Source organism: Oreochromis aureus, linkage group 22 (assembly GCF_013358895.1).
Source record: "Oreochromis aureus strain Israel breed Guangdong linkage group 22, ZZ_aureus, whole genome shotgun sequence".
Classification (NCBI taxonomy): Eukaryota; Metazoa; Chordata; class Actinopteri; order Cichliformes; family Cichlidae; genus Oreochromis; species Oreochromis aureus.
Window position 1 is genome coordinate 30,442,503 of NC_052962.1, and position 24,505 is coordinate 30,467,007.

At 43.8% G+C, this 24,505-nt stretch overlaps 1 protein-coding gene across 17 annotated transcripts in view; it reads left to right on the forward strand.

Moving 5' to 3' along the window:
- Positions 1-22,510, forward strand: part of macf1a (microtubule actin crosslinking factor 1a) — a 238,281-nt gene extending 215,771 nt beyond the window's left edge. For 9 of the 17 annotated variants that reach the window (XM_039605406.1, XM_039605407.1, XM_039605408.1 and 6 more), the window contains 30 exons: positions 419-644; positions 1,726-1,952; positions 2,086-2,208; positions 2,326-2,427; positions 2,669-2,770; positions 2,928-3,101; positions 3,249-3,404; positions 3,541-3,738; positions 4,001-4,129; positions 4,898-5,080; positions 5,167-5,322; positions 5,434-5,640; positions 5,810-5,929; positions 6,030-6,199; positions 6,310-6,469; positions 6,557-6,751; positions 6,861-7,133; positions 7,221-7,409; positions 7,558-7,669; positions 7,799-7,956; positions 8,177-8,339; positions 8,428-8,582; positions 8,672-8,746; positions 11,195-11,212; positions 11,954-12,071; positions 13,850-13,912; positions 16,454-16,671; positions 18,349-18,471; positions 19,102-19,210; positions 20,277-22,510. In XM_039605406.1, the coding sequence (XP_039461340.1) occupies positions 419-644; positions 1,726-1,952; positions 2,086-2,208; positions 2,326-2,427; positions 2,669-2,770; positions 2,928-3,101; positions 3,249-3,404; positions 3,541-3,738; positions 4,001-4,129; positions 4,898-5,080; positions 5,167-5,322; positions 5,434-5,640; positions 5,810-5,929; positions 6,030-6,199; positions 6,310-6,469; positions 6,557-6,751; positions 6,861-7,133; positions 7,221-7,409; positions 7,558-7,669; positions 7,799-7,956; positions 8,177-8,339; positions 8,428-8,582; positions 8,672-8,746; positions 11,195-11,212; positions 11,954-12,071; positions 13,850-13,912; positions 16,454-16,671; positions 18,349-18,471; positions 19,102-19,210; positions 20,277-20,524 (4,650 nt within the window). In that variant the 3' untranslated portion in view covers positions 20,525-22,510. The remainder of the gene's footprint in view (positions 1-418; positions 645-1,725; positions 1,953-2,085; positions 2,209-2,325; positions 2,428-2,668; positions 2,771-2,927; positions 3,102-3,248; positions 3,405-3,540; positions 3,739-4,000; positions 4,130-4,897; positions 5,081-5,166; positions 5,323-5,433; positions 5,641-5,809; positions 5,930-6,029; positions 6,200-6,309; positions 6,470-6,556; positions 6,752-6,860; positions 7,134-7,220; positions 7,410-7,557; positions 7,670-7,798; positions 7,957-8,176; positions 8,340-8,427; positions 8,583-8,671; positions 8,747-11,194; positions 11,213-11,953; positions 12,072-13,849; positions 13,913-16,453; positions 16,672-18,348; positions 18,472-19,101; positions 19,211-20,276) is intronic. The other 8 variants (XM_039605413.1, XM_039605404.1, XM_039605412.1 and 5 more) reach the window with 6 other exon arrangements.
- The last annotated feature ends 1,995 nt before the right edge of the window (positions 22,511-24,505 follow it).

The following is a 24,505-nucleotide window of genomic DNA, read 5'->3' on the forward strand; positions in this document are numbered from 1 at the left end:
CACGTAGCGCTCTCCTCGTGGTTAGATGAGATTTGTTTTGTCATAATCAAGCAGTTTGATTTCCCTATAGAAAGATTATCCTCTTAGGAATTGAACCATGAGTGCTTTCTGTAACATGTCTGCTACATTTATAGTTCCCTTTTGTGTGGTACGTTTGAGTCCCGCGTTGTCATAGTTACATAACCTGGCTGGCTTGTTGAAAGTGAAGAAGGGATATTTTATTCAGTTCTAAATTTTCTCTTGAAATCTGAAATGAAATTATAATAAAAATCCAAAAAGTTTGTGCGGTCTGCCACAGATGGCTGCCCACCTACGCGATGTCTCCGTATTTTCCCACTTTCAACATGTCGCCCAGCTATCGAACTCAAATTCTCTCCTCTGTCAAAACCTCCTCTTACACATCTCCTTCTGCCCTCAGTTTCACGACAAGATGGACCCACTGTTGGAGACTCTGGAGGGGGCGGTGCAGCGGCTTCGGCAGCCTCCCCCTGTGGCTGCAGAGGTGGAGAAGATTAGGGAGCAGCTGGCAGAGCACCGAGCCCAAGGACTGGAGCTGGACAAACTGCTGCCAAGCTTCTCCGCCCTCTGCGCCCGCGGAGAGGAGCTCATCGGCCGAGCGGCTCATGACGACCCTGCTGCTCAGGGTGAGTGACTCGAGGATGAAGCTGTCTGTCAGTGACAGCTTCACAACGTGTAGATATAAAGGAAGCAGGCAGGTCACAAACTTGTATTTGATATTTGTCGCATATTCTGCATCCAGCGATGAGGGGCTGGATTAACTGATTTCATGATTAAGTTTTCTATTATGATGGTTTATGGAGGACTAAAACCGCCAAAATCATAAATAAACATAACGATCAATTCACACACACACAAAAATAAATATATATAGATGGATAGATGACATGATTTGAATTGAATTGAATAAATAAAAAATTATAGATAGATATGATTTGAATAAATAAAAAGACTGAAATTTCAATAATTCACTAGTTTGACATTTTAGAAATCAACAAATGCCTATATTTTAATTCAATTCTAATTGCATTATTAAGGATTTAATGTCATATTAATGATTATGCTGAATTAGTTATTTAGTTTTAATTTGGCAGTGTCAGTCCTCCGTGTAACTGGCTTATAAATAAGCTACAAACTGAACAGTGCAGCTCTGAAACCTTTTACTGGAAATAGAAAATTCAGGCTCTGACTGGAACAAAACATTTCCCTGTCTAAGAGGACAGAGGACAGGGCATCAAAATTCGGAGTGGCTCAGAACAGAGAGGCTTCTGTAATCTTTGTGAAAACCATTACAATCTTATTGTGGGCTCCAGTCCAGTAAGTTCACTAGCTGAAGAGAGTGAGTCTCTAATTGTCACCAGGTCAGTTCGCAAACCTCATCAAATCTTAAAAAGAAAAGGAGAAGAGGAGAACCAGCAGTGAAGTTCTGCTCAGCACATTGTGAGACAGAACACGCACATCTTTGTTGTGTTGGCCTTTGTGCTTTGATGCCCTGCAGCCCTCCTCAACATGAAAGGCCTCACTGTGCACTGGCAGTGGGAGTGAATGGACCAAACATACCAGTGCAGTACACGAGATGTCAGAATCCAAACTAATATGACATATGAAACTGATACCAGACTGCATTGTGTTTCCCAGTCTGGCCAGCAGCGTTTCTGTATGAACCTCTTTAAAATGTCACTCCCCTCTTTTCCTGTTTTCATGCAGCTGTCCGTTCCCGCCTCCTCCGCCTGCGCTCTCTATGGGATGAGATCCGGCAGCGTGCTGAAGAGAGAGAGGGGAAACTCAATGATGTCTTGGACCTGGCTGGGAAATTCTGGGCCGACGTGGCGGCGCTACTGAGCACGCTCCGAGACTCCCAAGATATCGTGAAAGACCTGGAGGATCCTGGAGTGGACCCATCGCTCATTAAACAACAGATTGAGGCTGCTGAGGTATGGAGGAGGCAGAAACATGCTTCGTGAAGACAAAAGAGTTCATCAACAGCTGAAATGTTTGTTTTTGTCTTTGTCCTCCACATTTTTATGCTAAACGAGTCTTTGGGATGTCCCTCTGTGCATGTGCTAGGCCATCAAGGCAGAGACGGACGGCCTGAGGGAAGAGCTGGAGTTTGTCAGGACCCTCGGAGCTGACCTCATCTTCGCTTGTGGAGAAACTGAGAAGCCTGAAGTCAAAAAGACCATAGATGAGGTTAGAAATCACAATTTCCTCTGGGATTAATAAACCAGGATCACATTGTTGTGAAGAAGTGACCATTTCCTTCTGAAACGTTTTACTACACGGTGACTCTTTGTATCGCTCTCTCAGATGAATGCTGCTTGGGAGGGTCTGAACCGAACATGGAGAGAGAGGATGGAGAGACTGGAGGAAGCCATGACTGCCTCAGTTCAGTATCAGGATGCACTGCAGGTTTGTGCCCTTTCTTGATACAGCTGTACCGCAGTGCATTTCTCCATGGTGGCACCGTAAGATTTAGATGCTGTTATTGTTTTTTTCTAAGGATTAAGTAGAGTTGACTGCCCCCTCAGATGTTGGAGTGAAATAAAGAAGCTACCAAATAAAGTTCTGTTGTTTTTGTACCAGTTTAACTGTGGAGATCAGGACGTTCCTGTTGATCATTGTTGGAATAATTTCTGTGTAATTTTTCCAGTCCATGTTTGACTATCTGGACAACGCAGTGATCAAGCTGTGTGAAATGTCAACTGTGGGAACTGACCTGGGAACTGTCAAACAACAGATTGAGGAGCTTAAGGTTGGAATGATAGTTGGATTTTTCACTAGTTGTGTATAAAATCTAGATATCTTACAAACACTTTTTAAAGTCAGATGTATATCAGTGCCTAACAACAAGCTGTTCTGTCTTATTTCACACTTCGCTCTTCTACTTGCGCCTCCACTGACCTGAGCAGCAGTACAAGGTGGAGGTTTACCAGCAGCAGATTGATATGGAGAAGCTGAGCCACCAGGGGGAGCTGCTGTTAAAGAAAGTGTCAGACCAGACAGACAGAGACATGATCCAGGAGCCGCTGACCGAGCTCCGACACCTGTGGGAAAACCTGGGGGATAAAATCACCCAACGACAGGTGATGAAAGCTCATCTTAACATTTAAAATCTGAAATTTTTTCTTCGTCTCAGCTCTTCTGTTTCTCTCGAGGGAGCCGGTGATATTGTTCGTTTTGTTGGTATCCTGTAGAGTTGCGTGTATTTGACTGTCTTTCTTCTACCACAGCACAAACTGGAGGCTGCCCTGCTGGCTCTGGGTCAGTTCCAGCATGCCTTGTCCGAGCTGCAGGCCTGGCTGACCCACACACACACCACTCTGGACACACAGCGACCCATCAGCTCTGACCCCAAGGCCATCGAAATTGAGCTGGCTAAACACCATGTATGTCCTATTATTACCTGCAGGAAGTGTATCTCTGTAATCATTTTTAACTCTGTGAATTAACCTTTCTGAAGAGGACTTATGCATATATTTTTCCATCCCAGCATTCGAATCTTTCTTCCTCTTTCCTTCCCAGGTTTTACGTAATGATGTGCTGTCCCATCATGCCACAGTGGACACTGTGAACAACGCTGCCGCTGAGCTGCTGGAGTCCTCTCCTGGCGATGAGGCGGGCAACCTGAGGGATCAGCTCGATCAGCTCAACCAGAGCTGGGAGAGTCTGCTGCTCAAAACCCAGGAGCGGCAAAAACTGCTGGAGGCCGCCCTGCAGCAGGTACTGCAAAGAAGCAGAAAATTAGATCTGTGCTTGGTTTAGTTAGATTTAACTTGACTGGCAATTAACAAAATATATATTTCATAGTGATTGTTTAGATTGTTTTTGAGCTAGATGTAGATCTTATGTCATCTGAAGTGTTGACTGTGATGCTCTGTCATTAATTTCATCATAATAGGTCTATATGATTGTTTCATGACATGATTTTCAGTTTAGGTTCAACTTGTTCATGCTTGTTGGTCTCTCACTGGTGTCTTTGTAGGCTGAAGGTTTCCATGGGGAGTTGGAGGAGTTCCTCCAGTGGCTGAGGAGGACCGAGAGCCAGCTGTCTGCCGCCAAGCCAACAGGCGGTCTCCCTGAAACCGCCAGGGAGCAGTTACAGCAACACATGGTAACATTACACCTTCATACTCACATCATCAGGGACAATACACAGGCACACGTCACAGCCCACAGTGGTTAGACACATTGGTGTTATAACTCTGAAAAACGGAAAAAAAATACTTTATAGAAAAATAAATAAATAAACATTGAAGTATATACTGGGATGTCTATGTGACGTTTATATCATGCTATCAGATATTGAGATTGGACCATAACATCCACGTCACTGTAATAAAAACCAAAGTGAAACTAGCTGAATTCGATCTGCCGCGTGACTGAATTGTTAGAATTTATCACTGTTGCCAATTCACACCATTTAAGTCTCTCTTGCATGTTTCTGAAGTGTTTTACGTCCCACATGTTGGAGTATTTTTGGTGCCTCTGTGAGCAAAATAATTAACTGCTAAAAACATTCACGTGTAGAGGAAGCAGTTTAGGGTTTGTGTGACATTATGCAAGTTTGTAGTTGCTGTTACTGCAGTTGAGGAATGATTTCCTATCGCAGATCGCAAACAAATGTCGCAAAAAAGTCTTCTGCACATATCTAATTCAGTGTTAGGACAGGATTCTGTAACACTGCTGGAGTGCTTTGACTCCAAATTTTGTGCAGCTGCAGAGTATCGACTTACAAACACACTCTTCATTTCACACAGAGAGACACTTGGCATATGGAGGCTATAAAAGTTTAATAGCTTGTATTGTTCTACAACGGCCTGTTAGACACGATGAAGCTCACCTTTTCATCATCTTCTGTTTGTGCTCTCGCTGTCTGCAGGAGCTCCAAGCCCAGGTGACTCAACGGGCAGAGCAGTACAATCGCCTGCTGGATCAGGGAGAGTCCATGCTGCTGGCTCGCGGAGGAGAAGAAGCAGGACCTGGTACCACCCAGACCCAGCAGAACCTGGCCATGCTGCAGAACAAGTGGGGCAGCCTCAACACCAAGATGGACGACCGCAGGGTAAGTCTTTACGAATAAACTTCTCTTTGTTTTGCTCAAGTGTTCTGCAGCTCTTTCGCTAACTCTGAACTCTCGAAACTTTCCAGGCAAAACTGGACGAGGCCGTTTCTTTGGCCACGGGTTTTCAGACTTCTCTGCAGGACACCATCAACTGGCTGACCCAGGCTGAACAGACCCTGAACATGGCCCAGCCCCCCAGCCTCATACTGGACACCGTCCTCTTCCAGATTGATGAGCACAAGGTAGCAACATTAAAAATACTTAAATTAGATCGCTTACCTTTCAGATCCTGTCTGTTTCTCGATATTGTCATGAACATGCTGTTTGCATTGCGTGTAACTCTTTCCACCCAGGTCTTTGTCAATGAGGTGAACACCCACAGAGAGCAGGTCCTGGCTCTGGAGAAGGCCGGCTCTCAGCTTCGCTTTGCCAGCCTGAAGCAGGACGTGGTTCTTATCAAGAACCTGCTGCTCAGCGTCCAGGCCCGCTGGGACAAGCTGGTCCAGAGGTCACTGGACCGAGGCCGACACCTGGATGAGGCCCGCAAAAGAGCCAAACAGGTACAAACAGGCTCTTTAAAGATGGTTTTGTTGTGACTACATCAAGACTATTTAAACTTTTGTGTCAGTCTGAGGATTGTTTCAGTGGTTTTCTCTCTTATATTGACTTTGACTAAAACTTCAGAAAAAAGTGCATTAAAACGAGTTTTCATCAAATTGTTTTCTTTAGTTCCACGAGGCCTGGAGGAAGCTGACAGACTGGCTAGAAGAAGCCGAGAAAAGACTGGACTCAGAGCTGGAGATCTCCAACGAGCCGGATAAGATCAAAGTACAGCTGACAAAACACAAGGTACAAGAAGAGAAACGCATCATCAAATATTCAGTTTTCTGTACTGCTCCATTTCCTGCTACAATCTCTTTTCTCTCCCATCATTTTTCCGCCTCTCCAGGAGTTTCAGAAAGCACTGGGATCAAAACAGCCCGTCTACGACACCACGGTGAGGTCGGGGAAGGCCATGAGGGACAAAGCTCAGCTGCCTGCAGACACGCAGAAACTGGATAACCTTTTGGGAGAAGTTCGTGACAAATGGGACACCGTCTGCGGCAAGAGCGTGGAGAGGTAACGAGAAGATGAACACTGAAACTGGTGTGCCCGGCTTCACCAGACAGCATTGCTGTGAAAAATAAAATGTGTTGAGTAACAGCCGTCATCTTCTTTTCTCCATCAAGACAACACAAGCTGGAGGAGGCTCTGCTGTTCTCTGGTCAGTTTGCTGAAGCTCTTCAGGCTTTGGTGGACTGGCTGTACCGAGTGGAGCCTCAGCTAGCAGAAGACCAGCCCGTCCACGGGGACCTGGATTTGGTGTCCAACCTCATGGACTCGCATAAGGTGTGTATATTAGAACAAACAGAACTGTACTGCTATGTGAAGATGTGTGCTATGTTCACTCATGACTGGTAACTTTCCCACTGACAGGCTTTCCAAAAAGAACTGGGGAAGAGAACCAGCAGCGTTCAGGCTCTGAAGCGTTCGGCCCGTGACCTGATGGAGACCGGCCGCGATGACACAGCGTGGGTCAAAGTTCAGCTTCAGGAGCTCAGCAACCGCTGGGACACAGTCTGCGCCCTATCAGTCACCAAGCAGACGCGCCTGCAGCAGGCGCTCAAACAGGTCAGAGAGGCGGCTGCGCAGCTGCTTTCAAGCTGTCAAACTTTTCTCCACATTTTTCTGTAATCAGACAATCGCAGATCCATAAAAAAAAGCTCTGTGTGCCTGTCAGGCGGAGGAGTTTCGCACAGCGGTGCAGCTGCTCCTGGAGTGGCTCTCAGAGGCGGAGCAGACGCTTCGTTTCCGCGGTGTCCTCCCCGAAGAGGCGGAGACTCTGCAGGCGCTGCTGCACACACACCGGGACTTCATGGGCACAGTGGAGGAGAAGAGGACTGACGTGAACAAGGCTGCTGGCATGGGAGAGGGCATCCTGACCGTGTGTCACCCCGACTCCATCACCACCATCAAACACTGGATCACTATCATCAGGGCACGCTTTGAGGAGGTGACGAAGAAATAAATCAATTTTTGTCACAAGTATTGCTTTGTTGTTGAGATTTCTGACTAATTAATAACCGTTTTCAATCTGCAGGTGCTGACTTGGGCTAAACAGCACGAGCAGCGGCTGGAAACGGCCCTCACCGAAGTGCTCAACAATGCCAACCTGCTGGAGGAGCTCCTGTCATGGCTACAGTGGGCTGAGACCACACTGGTCCAAAGAGACACAGAGCCACTGCCACAGGACATCCCACAACTCAAAAACCTCATCACAGAGCATCAGGTGGGTCCTTCAGTGGCCTCAGTGACTCATCAGTTGTTTGTCTTTTTACTAAACTCGCAGACATAGTATTTTAATGTATTACACTCTAAGACTGACTGTGTTTGGACGCACATTTGAGTTACTGTCTGTTGCTGTTTGCTGTACTCAGATGTTTATGGAGGAGATGACGAGGAAGCAGCCGGATGTCGACAAAGTGACAAAAACCTACAAAAGAAAGCCAGCCGAGCCTCCCAGCAGCCTGGCGGAGAGGAGAGGCGCTCGTAAGTCTCCTGTGTTTACCTCTCAGCGAACAAATATTATCATCTCCCGCGTCTGTTTCACGCTGGCGCTAGTGCATGTGGTCGAAAGGTGCAGGTGCCGTTTCGTTTAGCCTTACCTGTTCTCTGCAGGAAAACACCAGCAGCAGCAGCAACAGCAGCAGGCAGCCATGCAGGTTTCTGGGGGAAACCCACGACTCAACCAGCTGTGTGCCAGGTGGCAGCAGGTGTGGCTGCTAGCTCTCGACCGGCAGCGCAAACTCAATGATGCTCTGGACAGGCTGGAGGAGGTACACTAAATTTGGTCAAGCAAAGCTACCCACACTCACTAAACATTACACTTTATGTATTTTTTATTATTGTTGTTAATTAATTTTATTTGAAAAGGGAGCGTGTAGAGCATTAACATAAATATTGCCATTCAATGCTTTGTAGCAGAGTTAGCCTAAGCTAATTTGCATCTGTTGTGTACTTTGAATCCTAATTAATGCCATTGTTGTCCATTTTCAGCTCAAGGAGTTTGCCAACTTTGACTTTGACGTGTGGAGGAAGAAGTACATGCGCTGGATGAACCACAAGAAGTCCCGCGTCATGGATTTCTTCAGACGCATCGACAAAGACCAGGATGGAAAGATCACACGGCAGGAGTTCATCGACGGCATCTTGGCCTCGAGTACGAAGCTGCAGTGGTTTTGTTTGGTTTATATTGTTGTTTTGTTTTATATTTCAAAGACAGTAAATATCATATCTGATATCCTCAGAATTTCCAACCAGTAAGCTGGAGATGACGGCCGTGGCAGACATCTTTGACAGGGATGGAGACGGTTACATAGACTACTACGAGTTTGTTGCTGCTCTGCACCCCAACAAGGATGCCTACAGGCCGACCACTGACGCCGATAAGATCGAGGATGAGGTAAGAGGAAGCTCAGAAAAACGTCTCGCTATAACTTTAGCTCAAAACATGTCAGTTATTGACGTCTTGTCTGGTCTGTGGTTGTGCAGGTGACGCGGCAGGTAGCCCAGTGTAAATGTGCCAAGAGGTTCCAGGTGGAGCAGATAGGCGAGAACAAATACCGGGTAAGTTCAGCTTTATTTATCGATCTACTGTTAGAGATAAAATAAAGATTAAAAAAAACACTTTTGGAAAAAAGATATTTTTAGTAATTAACAGGAACTGTTTTAAAAAACTGGGTCAAAGGGGATTTACCTTGATTGTGCAGCAGTATGCGACCTTTTGAGGTGCATGTGAGGTCAAAGTAGTATAAACAAGACACTCAAGTTCAAATTTACACCTAACACTAGAGTGGGTGTGACAGCACCCAAAATCAGTGTTTAAACAAAGATTATTTTAAGTTATGTGAAGCGAACGAGAAGGAAGTAGAAATCTAAGCATGACTGTTACCCGTGAATCCCATTTGACCCGGTTCTGATTAGTTTATTATTCATAACTGGCTGTGACTGCACTTCATTAACTTCTCAACTTAACTTCACAGCATTTCACGCACGTGTGTCCATCTCACATCATGATAATCATGGTGTATTTAAGTGTTTACGCCGTCTGTCATGATATGTCATAACATTGATAGAACATGTTTATAACAACTGCGGGATGGCTGTCTTTTTCATCACAAAGCATTAATATACTCCTGTAAATGCGACAGCACAGATACACACAGCAGGGTGGGAATTAGGAGCTGTGACTGAATTACTGTTGGACTGTAGAACCTGGTTCTCTGCAGGAAACATGTGGAGTGAATCTAAAACTAGTTAACAGAGTTTTTGATGTCGTCGTTCTGTATTTTATGTTACTGAAATACATTTTTTTTAATTGTTGGGGATATTTAAATTATGGGTGTAAGGAGTAAACTTTATACAGTGTCTGAGATGAGGCGAAGAACAGATGTAAGAACCGCTGATATGGACCTGGAGCCAAAGTGTTCTCCTGTATTTGTCTTTATGAACACCATAAAGATTAATACCATCAAAGACTATACTAGTGTATGTCACTGTGGGAGCTCTTTGGCTGTATTGTAGTCATTTACCCCTTTAGAGGTAACAGCCAGTATTTTTGGTACACCCAGTGTAGCCAAGCATGCATGAATCTTTTTTATAAACCTTTACATTCATAGATCACCAGTAACCTGGTTAAAATCTGCCTTCTTATGTGGAATATGTGTTTTTTTTTGCATAAACACAGTGAAACCTTATTGAACCAAAAGGCAAAAATACCTGTAAGAACTCAGTTTAAACAGTAATTTTTTTTCTAGTTTCAGAAACTATGCTTGCTTGACTTGTAACTAAAGTAAAATCCTAACTCAGATAAAGTCTCCTACAAGCTTTGTGGCCTTGTAGTTTCCTTTTGGGCAGCGATCCCCTACCTTTTTTGCGCCATGGACAGGTTTATGTCCGACAACATTTTCACGGACCAGCTATAAGGTGTCGCAGATAAATACACCAAACTAAAACCAGTACCGGTACCCAAAAGAAGAACATTTATTCATAAAAGACCCAGGGAGACCCAGAGTTAACGATAAAGACGGTAAAAAAAATAACGATAAAAATCAATAAAAACCCTGAAAACCAAAAATTTCACGCCCGAATCTCAGCTCTTGCGGCCCGGTAACAAACGACTCATGGACCGGTATCGGTCCGGGGGTTGGGGGAAGCTGTTTTTGGTTATGCCATACAGGTAAAAGCTCAAAATAGGTTCACATCTACTCCTCTAACTCTGCTGGTCACCAAAAAACGGGACCAACATGAACAGATTAAGTGAAAAATGACTGAATATATTTAATTTTAATCCAAAATCTAACTACAGAGGAGGTGCCTTGTTACTGCACCTTTTAGGAAAATTCTCAGGACGGTGGTGTAGGGGTTAGCACTGGTTATTGATGAATTTAAATTGGCTGTAGTTATGAGGTAGATGAGGCGCTCTATGGTTAAATGTGACTTGCAATATAAGCTGCTTGGTCAGTAAGACTAGAAAGTCTAGTTGCGTTATCTGTAGACTGAACTTGACACAACGTGGCAGACAGCAGCAGTCTGTGTGTGTCTGTGCAGCATTATACAGCAGACACTTCCTCAGCTCTGACAGTTTTCAGCAGCATTTCCTGGATCGGCCATCACTACCACTGCTACAGTTTGTGTCCACTCCATCATTACCCACTGGGTAATGACATCCAGCGTCAGACTGCAGGACGCTGGGGATACTAATCGTCACAGTGTTTGTGTCTCTGCTCCTCTGTGTGTGTCTGGCTTCTCTTTTCTTCTCTGTCTTTGACTCCATCTCCTGTCTCGACTTCATCGTCACCCATTTTCACATCGCTGACGTAACTGCCACACACGGCTTCTTTTTGCTTTCACCACTAATTGTGAGCCCAAGTTTGAGTTTTCCGAAAACACTGTTCACAGATAAACGGTGTCCTTTCATACATCACAGATTCAAGTTGTCGGTATTTGTTGTTTCATTCTCTCTTTCTTTTCCCTTTGTCTTCCTCTGCTCCGTGTCTTCTGGATTTATTGTAGTTCTTCCTCGGAAACCAGGTAAAGTGACGTCCGCTGCTGCGGGTGGACGTGTGAAATCTGCTTCCCCGTTCTCCACTGAAGGAGTGCACTGCTTCCTGTTTCCGTATACTTAGAGAAAATACCGTCATGATACAGTAAATCTGTATTTATTTAATTTTACGTTTTCAAGGAAGAAGCACTCCTTTGTGGCTTTGCAACGTGTAAGCGGGTTTCGCCGTCCGCTCGTGTTTCTGCTGTGATTTGTTTGGTGTTGAGAGTGACAAATTGCACAATGCGAAGCTGGCGACAGTGACATGGCTGAAGGGGTAATTAGTGGTTCGGTGATATATAGTGTGCTTGGGACTGAAGCTGGGAAACAAATCAAGCTGCTTGGAGAGAGATCCAGAAAATTCCTTCTGTGCTGGTATCGCTTGGAGGTCGGCTTCGCTGGGCGGTTTGAAAAACAATAACATGTTAGAAAACTTCAAAGACTGAATATAAATACATGACTGATTTATATCGTGTGTGACGATGCGTGGATATGAGTGGCTGGGTGAACTGGGCTGAGATCTGTAACTTCTGTCAGTGCATGGTTTTTCTGTCAGTGCATGGAGTAGAAACGATGCTCAGATTTGGTACTTGGGCTTCTTGGTGTGATGGTTGTAAATCTTTAGAAACCAAACAGTTGTTTTTACTCATTAATCTTTTTTTCCTGATTCCCTCTTCTGTTTCCACTCTTTTTGGCCCTTCTTCCCTCCGTTTTTATTTCACCTGCCCCAGTTTGGAGACTCTCAGCAGCTGCGTTTGGTGAGGATTTTGCGCAGCACGGTGATGGTGAGAGTCGGAGGAGGCTGGATGGCTCTAGACGAGTTTCTGGTCAAGAACGATCCATGCAGAGGTGAGCAAAGTGGACACACAAATAGACCAACCTAACCTCCTCTCATTTACACACACACACACACACACACACACACACACGAGCCTGACCGATACTGGATTATGTTGAGGCTTTTTTTTAGGCCTATCAGCACAATTTCAATTTGACTTTTGATTGGAAAAAAGTAAAAAATAAATAATAAAAAGTAAATAATTGGCAGTGAAAAATAATGATTTATATTGATTAGTATATACAACAAACTACAAATCCCTGGAAATAATTTTGACAATACATTTTCACCTGACTTCAAATCCCTGTCAGATTCGACATCACCTCATTTAAACTTAAATTAGATCTGTTTTATTTTCACCATACATTTTATTCTTAGCTTTTATAATCAGAATTTGCTTTGGCAAACTCTTAATTTTATATGATTAACTTTCAGTTAGCACTCTACTGAACAACTTTTCGTTATGCGTAGTGACGATTTTCAACATTTTATTTTTAGCTAAAATTTTTAATACACTATCTATACTTTAGCTTTGTGGCTAAGAATTTTAACTGCAAATCGTGCTTTTAGCTAATAATTTTTACAACTTGTCAATTATGATTAATACAATTTTTGATTCTTATATATTTTAAGCTAACTCAAACCATTAACTATAACTTTTAAGCTAGTAATTATTAACTTTTTACTCGTAGCTTTAGCTAGCATTAGCATTAGTAAACTGTTAGCTCGTACGTTAAGCTGATATTTTCCAGCTTCTCATTCCTGCTTAAATCTTTTTGTAACTTTTTATCTCTTAATAGTTAACTGCAAACCACATGTGTTAATTAGTTTTTTAATTTAAGTCTTTTTCAAATGTTTATTTGTTATGTTTAAGCAACAATTTAAACTTCCAACTAAAAGATTAGCTAACAGTTTCCAACTTTATATTCATACTTTTACCTCTTTTAGTCATTTGTCTGTCAGGTTTAGTTGACAATTTATTCTATTTCATGATTTTAACTGCTTTTACATATATTTTTTTCATTTTTTAAAAACTTTTTAAAATCTGATTGGATCATTAATGCAGTTTTATTACCACTAAGTATCAGTTCTTTTTAGTTTAGCTTTAGATGTAGCCTTTAGGTCTGAAAAGGATCTTTAAAAAAGCCTCATCATTAAAACTTAAAGCCATTTATAGGGACTAAGATGCTTTTTTAAATGAATGGGGCACCATCTTGAGAAAAAATATCCAGTGGTATATATCGGTCAGGCACAAGCGCTTAGACACCATCACACCAAAGCAAACAAACCCTCAAAGATCTTTCTCAACATGTTTATAACTCCGAACAGAAGTGGCTGAACGGACACGGAGAAAAAACACAAAATAAAGGAGAAAACACACAAACCGACTCAAGTTTCTTTAGTTTTTCTGTCAGCAGGTGATGCAGTGAAGCGCTGCACCGTCTCATTTTTCTCTCCAGTGTTTTCTTCCAGTGACGTCGGTGTAATTGTTGTGCTCCTCGGAGTGGTGTTTCTCTCTCTCTCTCTGTCTCCATCTCTCTTCCCCAATCTGTCATTTCCCTCCGAGCCCATCCTCTGTCGATCCCAAAGGACTCCTTCACCTCCATCATCATCTTATCTCGTCACATGTTTTATTTCTGTATACACACAGCCCGTCCTCTCCCCGGGCCTCTCTCTGTTCATTCTTTCTTAAATAAAGAACGTAGTATTGCATGGTGCATGATCCTCAGTTTCTCTTTATTCCCTCCCTTTCTTTTTTTCCCTCTCTCCCTTTTTTCTCTTTTCTCAGTGCAACATCCAGGAATAAAGATTCTCCGCTCCGATTCGAGTAGCTCCATCTCATCTCGTATAGGTTGGATTTCTCCTCTATCTCTCACGCTTTCTCTTAGCCGCCTGTATTTCCTCCGTCTGGTTTGTTTTTGATTGGTTTTTATTTTGTGTTCCTCTGGGCTTCCACCTTTCTTTTTTCTCTTCTTCTTCATTCTTTTTTTGTTGTTCTTATCTTTATTGTTCTACCACCTCCCCTTTCTCTTCTTCTTCCTTGGTTTGGTGGTTTGGCCTTGTTGCTGTGCCTTGCTGACTGTGATCACCTGACTAACATTATGTCTCCCCACTGTTCCTCCCCTACTGTTGCTGCTGGCTCCAGCCCTGAAATCCTGATCTGTTCCCTTTTTCCAACACCTTTCAGGGGTCTCCGACACTCGTCTGGACCCCAAGAGTTCAGCTGTGTGTGTGTGTTTGTGTGTGTTTAGGGCTTGTGTGTATCTAAAGCTGGTTTTTAACAGACTGGTTAAACAGTCTTAGGATTGTGTGTGTGTGTAAGAGACTTTCTTCATTCCACTTCCAGCATGCAGTTATTTCACGTTGTCTCTTGTGTCTCTTAGTGACAGTCACTCCTGGCTATTTCTGCTGCCGAGGTATCTACACTTCCTCTCTGTCTCTCACTCACCATCCATCCATCCATTCGTCTCCATCCTTAACCACAGCTGTCCTCTGTGTGTGTCTTTATATGTGTGTACGCGTGTGTGTGTGTGTACTCTTTATAACCATGGTCAGGTTTGTGCGTTAAAGGCATTCATGTCAGTCCCGTCTGTGTGGCACATGTTTGCGTCATGCTTTCCTCACTCACAGTAAAAAGCAGGATTTGGCCAACCCCCTGGTCTTTAGATGTAACTCGAGGTTTGGTGATTTTTACAAAGTAAATCTGTAAATAAGACATTATTGAGACAAGAAGAGAGCGTGTGTAAAACTAAATAAATAAACACAGAAAAAAATACACCGGTCACTATGAGTACTAAGTAAAGACAGAGCTGCTCTTTTGTCTGCTTCGTAGAGAAGAATGTAAAAACTCTTGATTTGTAGGAGAAAAATATTGGTGTCTTAGACCTGGGCGTGGCCAGCCTGGGTTCCTAATAACGCTGGCTTCCAACGCGGCTCCTTTAAATGTGATGGCTGGTTGGTGGGAGACACAATTACAGGGTGCACCTGGCTGGCTGGCTTTGAGGGGGGACATAATTACAGGGTGCACCCGTTTAATTGACTGGCCTTGCTGTTCAGTTGCTCAGGACGAGCTAGCTGCAGCCCTCCTCTCCTCCTTCTTCTTCTTCTTCTTTTTAAGATTTTTTTCCACTCTTTTCTTTCACTCCATTTCTCCTCCACTCTGAATCTGTGTCTTCTCTCTCTCTTTCTTTCTGTATTTATTTGTTCTCTCTTGAACCCTCCCGTTGTCCTCGGTCTCTCCACTCTCTCTTTTTGTGGCTGGCTTCTCCAGGCTTGTTGTTGTCCGCTGGGGCTGCTGCACCACTTTTTGTCCAAGAATGCCGCTGAGTGTTTTTTGAAGACGGGAGAAACCCTGAATCTCTGGGTTCTCTCCTGCTAAGCATAAACCAGGCATGACCCCCACATTTATTTATACACAATCTGTGTGTATACAGCAGAGCTGAGATGCTCCTTTGCAGCAAGAAGTGAAAAAATACTTGAGAAAATCTTGTTGACAAACAACATAAGAGCAGCTGCACTTTGCTTCCAGCGCGCTCAGACGATTTTAAGCAGATACGCAACGAAAGTGTGGCATTCAGTCACAGTTTGCAGATTATGAGAGCAGAGACACGTGCTGTTGCTTAAGGAGTTATTTAAAAAGGAGTCTTTTCACTTTTATATGTGATCGATAAAATAGTCTATCAGTCTTATTTCTCTGTTTACGGCACCAGGAAGCAGCGAGTGGGCTGCTGTCAGTACCTGTAAAGTTTGCTCATACACGTTACGAAGGGTACCACAGCTTCTTAGCGACACAATTAAACTTCCTGTTTATTGAGTTTTATTTTTTTATAAAAATTACATTTGCGACAATATTGATAGTTTCCCTTTATTTCATAAATGATGTATCAAACTGATTTGCAATGTGGCCCCCTGCTGGGTGAGAACAGTACTGCAGGTGGGCCTCAAGAAGTTATTTACATTAAAGGAAAAGAAGTTTGAAATAACCACCAAGTTTTATAGTCTTTCTCTGAAGCAATGGCATTGTGTCTCCAAACTCGTGTCCACCACTGTCGATGACTAGCTGACTTTCGTTGCGTATCGCAGTAATTAATTTGCTCCCACCTTTGCACTCAAACGAAACACGCCCCTCGCTCGCCTCCCACCTTAAAAATGACTCAACCAAAGTGCACTTAACAGTCCCTCAGTCCCCGAAACCCCACCCGACCAAACACCTGCTCTGCTCACGCGCACTCTCAAAGAAACATGCACCGACTCTGACGTCTGCAGCCAAGGAAGCACTGACTCTCTCCCTCACTCTGCTCGCTCCCTCTGCCGCCCCCTGCTGGAGGAAACCTCCGATCCAACTCAAACTTAGACTCATTGTTCCCTTCCCTGTCCGTCTCTTTCTGTCCAGCTCGAGGTCGCACCAACCTGGAGCTAAGGGAGAAGTTCATCCTTCCTGAAGGAGCGTCTCAGGGTCTGGCCGCCTTCCGGTCCCGGGGCCGTCGCTCCAAGCCGGGCTCTCGGAACGCCTCGCCCACCCGCTCCTCTTCCTCGGCCTCCCACAGCGGCGCTTCCCTCCCCTCTGCTCCCTCTGCCCCGGCCACCCCGACGGCCTCTGCATCATCCAGGGTAAGGTTTTTCCCTCGAGTCATTACACAGCATTAATGACAGAGCAGGGATATAAGCACTGAGTCATAAACATTTACAGTAAATTTATAACTAATTGTGGTTTAAAAGTTGGTTTTGTAACACTTTTGAGTAATTTTCAAAATAGTAGAAAATATGGTTAAACACACATCTGATACTATCCTAGGAAATTAAACTTATTACTACTTGATCCAGTTATCTACCCAAAACATTAAAAGCCTTGAATCCTCCCACTGCACATGCTGAAATGTGCTTGTTACTTAAAAGTGAAGATTCTGCATGAAGTGTAGCAAGTGCCCTCGACCTAAAGATATAAAAGATTACCTTGGCAGTATGAAGCCGGTTTTCAGATGAATAATAGCGTTGATCTTACTGAGAAATCAAGGAACAGACACAGCTTAAAGCATGTCCTACTTTACCACCTGTTTTATTCTAGTTAGGGAATGTCAAGGAAAACAAAAGTAATAAAGTGAAAAATCGGGAGCTTTTTTTCTTTTTTTTTGCTTATATATTACTTAATAACTTTGGTGTAATATGAAAGGGGGGAGCTCTTTGTCAGTAGGAAAGTCCAAAATTTATGCTTTCAAGTTTTTCAGAGCTGGCCGGTCGACCTTTGGAAGGCCAATTTTGCAAGGAGTCTCCCCCTAGAGCAGGGGTGGGGAACTCCAGGCCTCAAGGGCCGTGTCCTCCATCTAAAACCTGCAGGACACCGGCCCTTGAGGCCTGGAGTTCCCCGACCCCTTCCCTAGAGACATGGTTCCATGTTTGATAGAGACTGTAAGAGGCCAGACCACCTCAGCCTCTTATAGTCTATATCTGGAAAAAATTTGAAATGCTCAGGTACCAGGATTTGAAAAAGGGAAAAAAAAAAAGGCAAAGACTTTTATGCTATCTGGCTTTTGCAAAAATCTTAAACTGGTGGAATATTCCTTTACTGGAAAATTGAAATGAAATATTCTAGATGAACATCATGATTTTTGTAGCTCTCTCACTCACACACACACACACACAAACACACACACACACACACACACACACACACACACACACACACACACACACACACACACACACACACACACACACACACACACACAGAGTCTTTCATGCTCATCTTGTGTTGTATGTTGGAGTGTTTGTTAAATAGAAACATCGTCACTATCAGGACAAACAGACCATTGTTATTTCTTAGTGTCGTCATCTGATGTCAGTGATGTTTCTGTTTGTCATGTGAACGCTGTGTGTGTGTGTGTGTGTGTGAGGTGGTGCACATTTGTAACTGTGTGTTTTTATGCTTTTTTGTAACATAGTTCATTTGTTGTCATCCTCCTGTTGTTGTTGTCAGAAATCACCGCATCCCTAACTGTGAAATTTTATGTTTTGTTCTTTTTTCTTTCATCTTTTTGCCTTTTCCCCACGTTCCTCTTATTCAACCCTGCTAACTCGCTGCAAACGTGTCCTTCCTGCATTGATGGGGGCTCTCTTTATGGGAAAAAAAAAATGAATGATCCACTCTTACACATTAATCTGCTGCGCTGAACTCTCCATCCAATGCCCCCACACCTCCTCCCCACACCCCTTCCTTCATTTGCTTCTTCCCTATGCTGCTTTGCTCTCCTCCACCCTTCCTTCCTTCCTTGCTTCCCTTCCTCCCTTCAGTCGTCCCATACTCACTCGCGTGACTATGCCAAGCCCTGGCTGGCACACAGTAAAACTCCAACGCCAACCAAGTGCCACTGCTGCCCAGATCTCGGTCACAGCCACACCACTCCTGGGCACGAGGTAACACACCCACCCACCCAACCAACTCCCCTGCCCACCCAACCCCACTCCACTGAACGCGCTAATGCACTAATGCACACTTGCAGGTGCTCTCACATGGGAAGCTTTACTTTGGCTGGGGTGATTTTGAGCTTTGCTTGAATTTTTCTGTTTTAAGGATAAAACTTGCACAGTTTAGTGCATTTATTTATCATATTTCAGCTGACTCGCTTCATTTCTTTAACTGAAATAACAGTAAAATTATTATTTTGTGGCTTTTAACTCTTGATTAGATAAAAGCAAGTTGATGAGATATCCTTGGTATTAAAAAAAAAAGAGCAAATAATAAAGAAAAAAATTAAAAGACTAATCAGCAGATTTACTCCATATAGTTTCATGTGGTCACATAGTTTTATAAACACATACCTTCACAATTAATAGTAGTGTTTAATATAGTGTTCATATGTTGTTGGTGTTTTTGTGTTTAACACGTTTCTTTGTGTTGTTTATTATTTATTTGTAGATCTGTTTTTGTTCATGTCCATGTGGATGTGATATGTTGTGTTAAATTCCCTGTGTGCGTCTGTGTGTGTGTCTAAAGTGATAACAGTGAAATTATCCTCAGCTGACGTCTCCCGTGTGCTCCTGCAGGGGGCGCCATCTGGGTCCAAGTTAAAGAGACCGACCTTCCACTCGAGCCGAGGCTCGCTAACCGGGGAGAACGGTGGAACGACGCACACCAGCAAACCATCGCGGACGGGTGAGACACCAGCCATGTGTCCTGGCTACTGTAGACACGTTATCTGCTTCATTAAGGAAGACCTGCTGATTCCAAGCTCCATATTTTTATTCATTAACTCTACTAGATTAGCTTTACATGACTCACAGTTCAAAGTAAGCCCCTGTCCCTGCTAAGACCAGACTTACCAGAAGGAGGTTTGATTGTAAAGTGGGTGGGGCTTCTCTCTTTGCATGAAGGGCAGGTCTTAAAATTCCTACTTCTGTGACCAACAGACGTCAGCGAATGTGTAAATTCACAGCATTGTTGCTGCTGAGATATTTACTCTCGGTTAACTGAATTCAGTTCTACTCATAAATTTGTGTCAACATCTGAGACTAAAACGTAAAAGTGCCAAAAACTGCAGTTCCTCTAATGGCCACTTGGAGGCTGTCCCCAGAAGTGAGTGAGCCTCCATACACTCCAGGGTTACAGCAGAAAGAAACATGTGTCATAGTTTTCCCCTCGGGAAACATAAATCAGTCCCCCCACGGACTGATTTATGTTGTGAACTCACCTGTTGATGTTGTAGTAGACTAATTATTTCGGCAACTTCTGCAGCATTTTAATGCGGTTATATGTCAAACAATAATAGTTTAATTGCACTAATAGGCCATGTCCAAAAGGTTTGTGCACAGGTTGTTACTGAGAGTGAAATACTAGTATTTTATTTGCTTGTTAAGATTAATTATCAGGTGTCTGTGTCTAGTCCATAAATGAAGCTTACCAACCAGGCTAGCTACTGTTAGCCAACAGTCTGCAGCAGTCTGCCCTTTCGTACAAATATGGGTACTCTGACCCCACCAAAAGCCACGATGATGACAGCTGAGGTTGAAGCTCAAAGAAGATTCACAAACCACTGGGTGACATCAAAGAGGCTGCGTCTATCTTGTATATGCAGTCTGTGGTCTCGGCCAACCCACAGACATGGCAGCCTCCACAGCCACAGTGCTGCAAACTAAATCTGAATCTTCATAAATGCATGCTCTGCTTTTGTCAGCACATTTTTACTCTTTTTTTCTCTTGCTTCCCTCTTTTCTCCTGTTAGATCCCAAGCGAGGGGGGTCCACAGCCAGCGGTCCCACCAGCCGAGCCGGCAGCCGAGCCGGCAGCAGGGCCAGCAGTCGCCGTGGCAGCGATGCCTCAGATGCATCAGAGCTCCAGGACGCTCGGTCCGTCTGCTCCGACACTTCAGATACCCCCCGACGACCGGGCAGTGGGGCCAAACCCTCCAAGATCCCCACCATCTCCAAGAAGACCCCCAGCCCAAAAACCCCGGGGTCTGCGAAGAAATAAACCCACCCACCCACAGAGAAACTGGAGGAACTCGCAGTGGGTGGGCCACTATTATCTGCCATTTTGGGTGTACCAGCGTCACTCTGAGCATCCATCCATAGGGCTTGTCTAGAATGTGTGCACTATGACTGATACTTTCCAGGAGAAAGGAGGAGGTGGATGAGCTGAGTGAATCTCCGTCTCGTTCTTTCCCCAGCCGACTGAAAACCTGCACAAGAGGAGAAGATTCTGGTCTGGCGGTCTCAGGCCAGAGTCTGTGGGGTGAAAAAAAAAAGACTGTTCCCCTTTAAGAAGCGACCCCAGTTTGCCTTCCAGTCTCCTGCTTCGTCTTTCAGAAGTTCCCCACCAGCGAGGAACCAAACACAGACCGACCCGATGTGATGCTGCCTTACTTTGTGTTACAAACTCCTGTCCCGATCAGACACACAAACACACATTTTAACACAGAGCCGGTGCAGGGAGTGGGACATGCCGCCACCGCCGCCGCCACGGCTACAAAAACAAAAAAAGCTCAAGTGGCATTCAGGAAAAAAAAAAAAGAAAAAAAGAAGGAATTTGTGGGTTATTATTTTGGCTTGTGGGCCAGATGCCTCAGCGATGAGTTAAAAAAGAAAATATGCAACGACTGCCATGTCGCTTCCCCTGCGTTGGTTGGCGAGAAAAAGAGTCACCTCAGCAGATCTACGGAGGCGGGAAACGCTGTCTGGCTCCCACAGCGGCCAACCTCAGACTCGGAGGATCGGCGGTGGCGCTGCTGCAGCTGAGGGCAAACTCTCACACACTCAAACGCCGCAGAGCCGACTCCTCCCGACCGCTGGAACGTTAAGACGGGCCTCGCGGGTGTGCGTCTCGGCGGTTTTGTCACATGTCTGCGTAACAATCCGACACACACACACAGAAAAAGAAATCACAAACTGGCAATAGAGAGGACTATTTTTACGTCGACACACTCAACTAACAGCACATTACTGACAATACACGACATGCGTAACCCGACGTAAACGAGCGCGTTCGCAGAGTCCGACAACCAGCATGCACTAATTGTCTCTTCCTCTGCAGCCCAGCAGCACATACGCGCACTCTCAAACTCAAAAGGTGTGTGCGCGTGTGTGTGAATCGCGTGTCTTTCTTACAGGAAAGAATAAAGGTCAATGACTTGAGTCACTGTATGCAAACGTTTAATTTGCGAATGTCTTTTTGTTTTTTTTCTTCTCGTTGTTTTCTGGTTAATTTATAATCCAGTTTTGTTTTCTAGCTTGAGAGAAAGATCTATTTATTTTTCACGTCATATCACCGTTGGCAGAGAGTGATTTAGTATTATGGTGAAAGTTTTTTTTTCTTTTTTTTTTTGTACCGAGAAGATGCCCACTCCGCTGTTTCGACGTGATCTGTGTGTAAAGTGTGTTTCTACTCTGTTGTAACATGACATCATTCACTAGGTCGCTGATTCTAGTGGCAGCCTTTTTGTTACATTTTCTTTAATGCTAATGACTACAGTTTTCCTGACCACGACCAAAGGGGGTTGCCCTTCATGTGTAGAGAGAACTACAAATATGAATGACAGGGGACCTGGGCTGAGCGGACCAATGAGAGCGGGCGTCCTCCCTCGTGTCCCTCCCCAGCGTCTCTTCTTCTAGGCTTTTTTTTTTTTTTTCCAAATGCTCCGTCTTTAGCGGGGCTCGAGTTTGTCTCTGTGTTATCTCGGTGTAAGAGATGAAGTTTATGAAAACTAATGAATTTACAATAAGAAAGAAGAAGAAGACATCTTAAGGTGATTTTTATTTATTTATTGTCTCTCTGAGGGGGGAGGGAGGGATCGGGAGACGAGTCCACCACCTTTTGATGCTGTGTTACTCTGTGTGATAAGAACATGGAGGGAGGGGAGGGGTGTTACTACGAGTCACTTGTGTAAAATTAAAACAAAAAAAAAAACTAAAATTATAAACAATTTTTTTGTTCTGTTTTTGTATTAAAATTATGCTTGCAGTAAAACCTCGTCTTTTGTGTCTGTGTATGTAAGAGCAGCCGAGTTTGATGTGTGAATGTGTGAACCAGCTGAAGCACCCACAACTTATTATTATATGCACTAAGTCAGGGGCATCAAACATGTGGCTCATGTGCATCAGCAGATGAATTTGCAAAATCATAAATCATAGAAAATTCTCAGTGCTCTGCTGTGTTCTAATGCAAGAACTACACAAAACACCTTTAAAGGCGTTTCCTGATCTCTACGAGGTATTTAAATCATATCCAAAGTCCTAGAAGCAACACTAATATGTGTGTGTTCACTTATTTAAAGCATTAAACATCTAAAGTAATTTTAATTTTGATGATCAGCCGAACATAAAGATTTCACGTTTATGATCACTGGACAAACCTGATTTAAAAGCTGCCCCAAAATAAGCTTTTAGTTGGAGGTTATTCTGCTAGCACCAAATCTGCCCCACTGCACAACTGAGCTGGGATCTTTGAGTGCCAGGACTCTCATAAAGAAATAAGATCATAATGTTGTTAAGGGCAAAAATACTCTGGTCATTTAATCTGTAAAAGGGTGGTTTATTAAATTTGCTCCCAAAATACCTCTTTACACTACAGCAGGGGTCTCAAACCCGTGGCCCAGGGGTCAGTTGCGGCCCATATATTGACCTGAAGAAATGTAATGCAATTTGGCCCTTTTTTTTTTTGTCAGGGAGGATTTGTGTGTTGTTGAGTGCAATGTTAAAATAAAGTCTTTAAAAGTAAAAAATAATTTAATATGAAGGCAACGTGAGCAGAGAGCACAAACATGTTGAGGGATTGGCCGTGTTAGTTCAGTGAGAGAGTCGAAAACTAACGTGTACACTTATGTCTGCATTTTTATTTTGTTAAATACAAACAAAATTATAGCAGAAGTGCTGCCACGTGTCCGGCCAGAAAGAGCACCAGTTGGTTTATTTAGTAGTTCAATGAAAAGCTTCAGTTAAGAGTGAGAGAAAAAAATGTGTTCACATTTGCAGTTTTGTCTTGTTACACAATATTTGAAAAATACAAACAAAACACTAGAATTTTGGAAATATTTGTGGGAGTTTTCTTGTTTGTTTGGGGTCTTTTTGTACTGCTTGAACACTCCAATGAGGTGACAGTGCCAGCAGTGGCTCACGGCTCATTTAAGTTTGAGACCCCTGCACTGCAAGAATGGAAGCCGTGTGGCTTTTATGCATGGCTTTAACTAGCCCTGCACACCTAAATTCAAACTCAGAGCAGAGAGTCAGATACTCCTGCACTGAATCATTGACCATTTAAAAAAAACTAACTGCACTCGGTAAATGGATAATATTTCTTCATTTACATGATATTAAAAATGAAAGTGTGCTGATTTTGTGAGGTGGGTAGCATCATTTGGTCAGTTAGGGGTATTTTTGTGAGTACATTGACTTTTTTCAGGTCTTAAAGTGATGTTTCCAGCTTGTTTTCCTTGTTTTTTGTCATCATTAGTTTTTATTTAAGGATTTCTACTTATACATGAATCAATGGAAAAGGCCTTTATGTCTCCCCTTTCTCTTGTTTGCATGTGCGTGCCCACACTCACTCACTCATGCAGACAGCAGCCCACAGACTCGGATGCAGACACCGGACATTTTTAGGTAATTACGCTGTTACAGATAAGGGCACGCCCGACCGGATCGTCTCTTCTGTACACGATGAGGAGTTAGCCCCAGGGGAGGAGGTGGTGGAGTAAGTAATCTCAATAATCTGAGCTCCCTCCTCTCGGTCCTGATGTGTTTCTTGTCGTGTTCGAGCTCTCCAGTTTGTGTCGGTGTGAGACGGCGATGGAGGATTTGAAAATAGCTCCGTCCTGTTTATTTGGTGGTTCCACCGGAGATGATGAGGTCTGAGTCCACCCTCTGCAGCTGTGTGTACACTCACACTCACACTCCTCTCATTTTCTGTCCACTCTCAATCCATCTACGCCCGTCCTCCCTGCAGTCCATCTGTCATCCC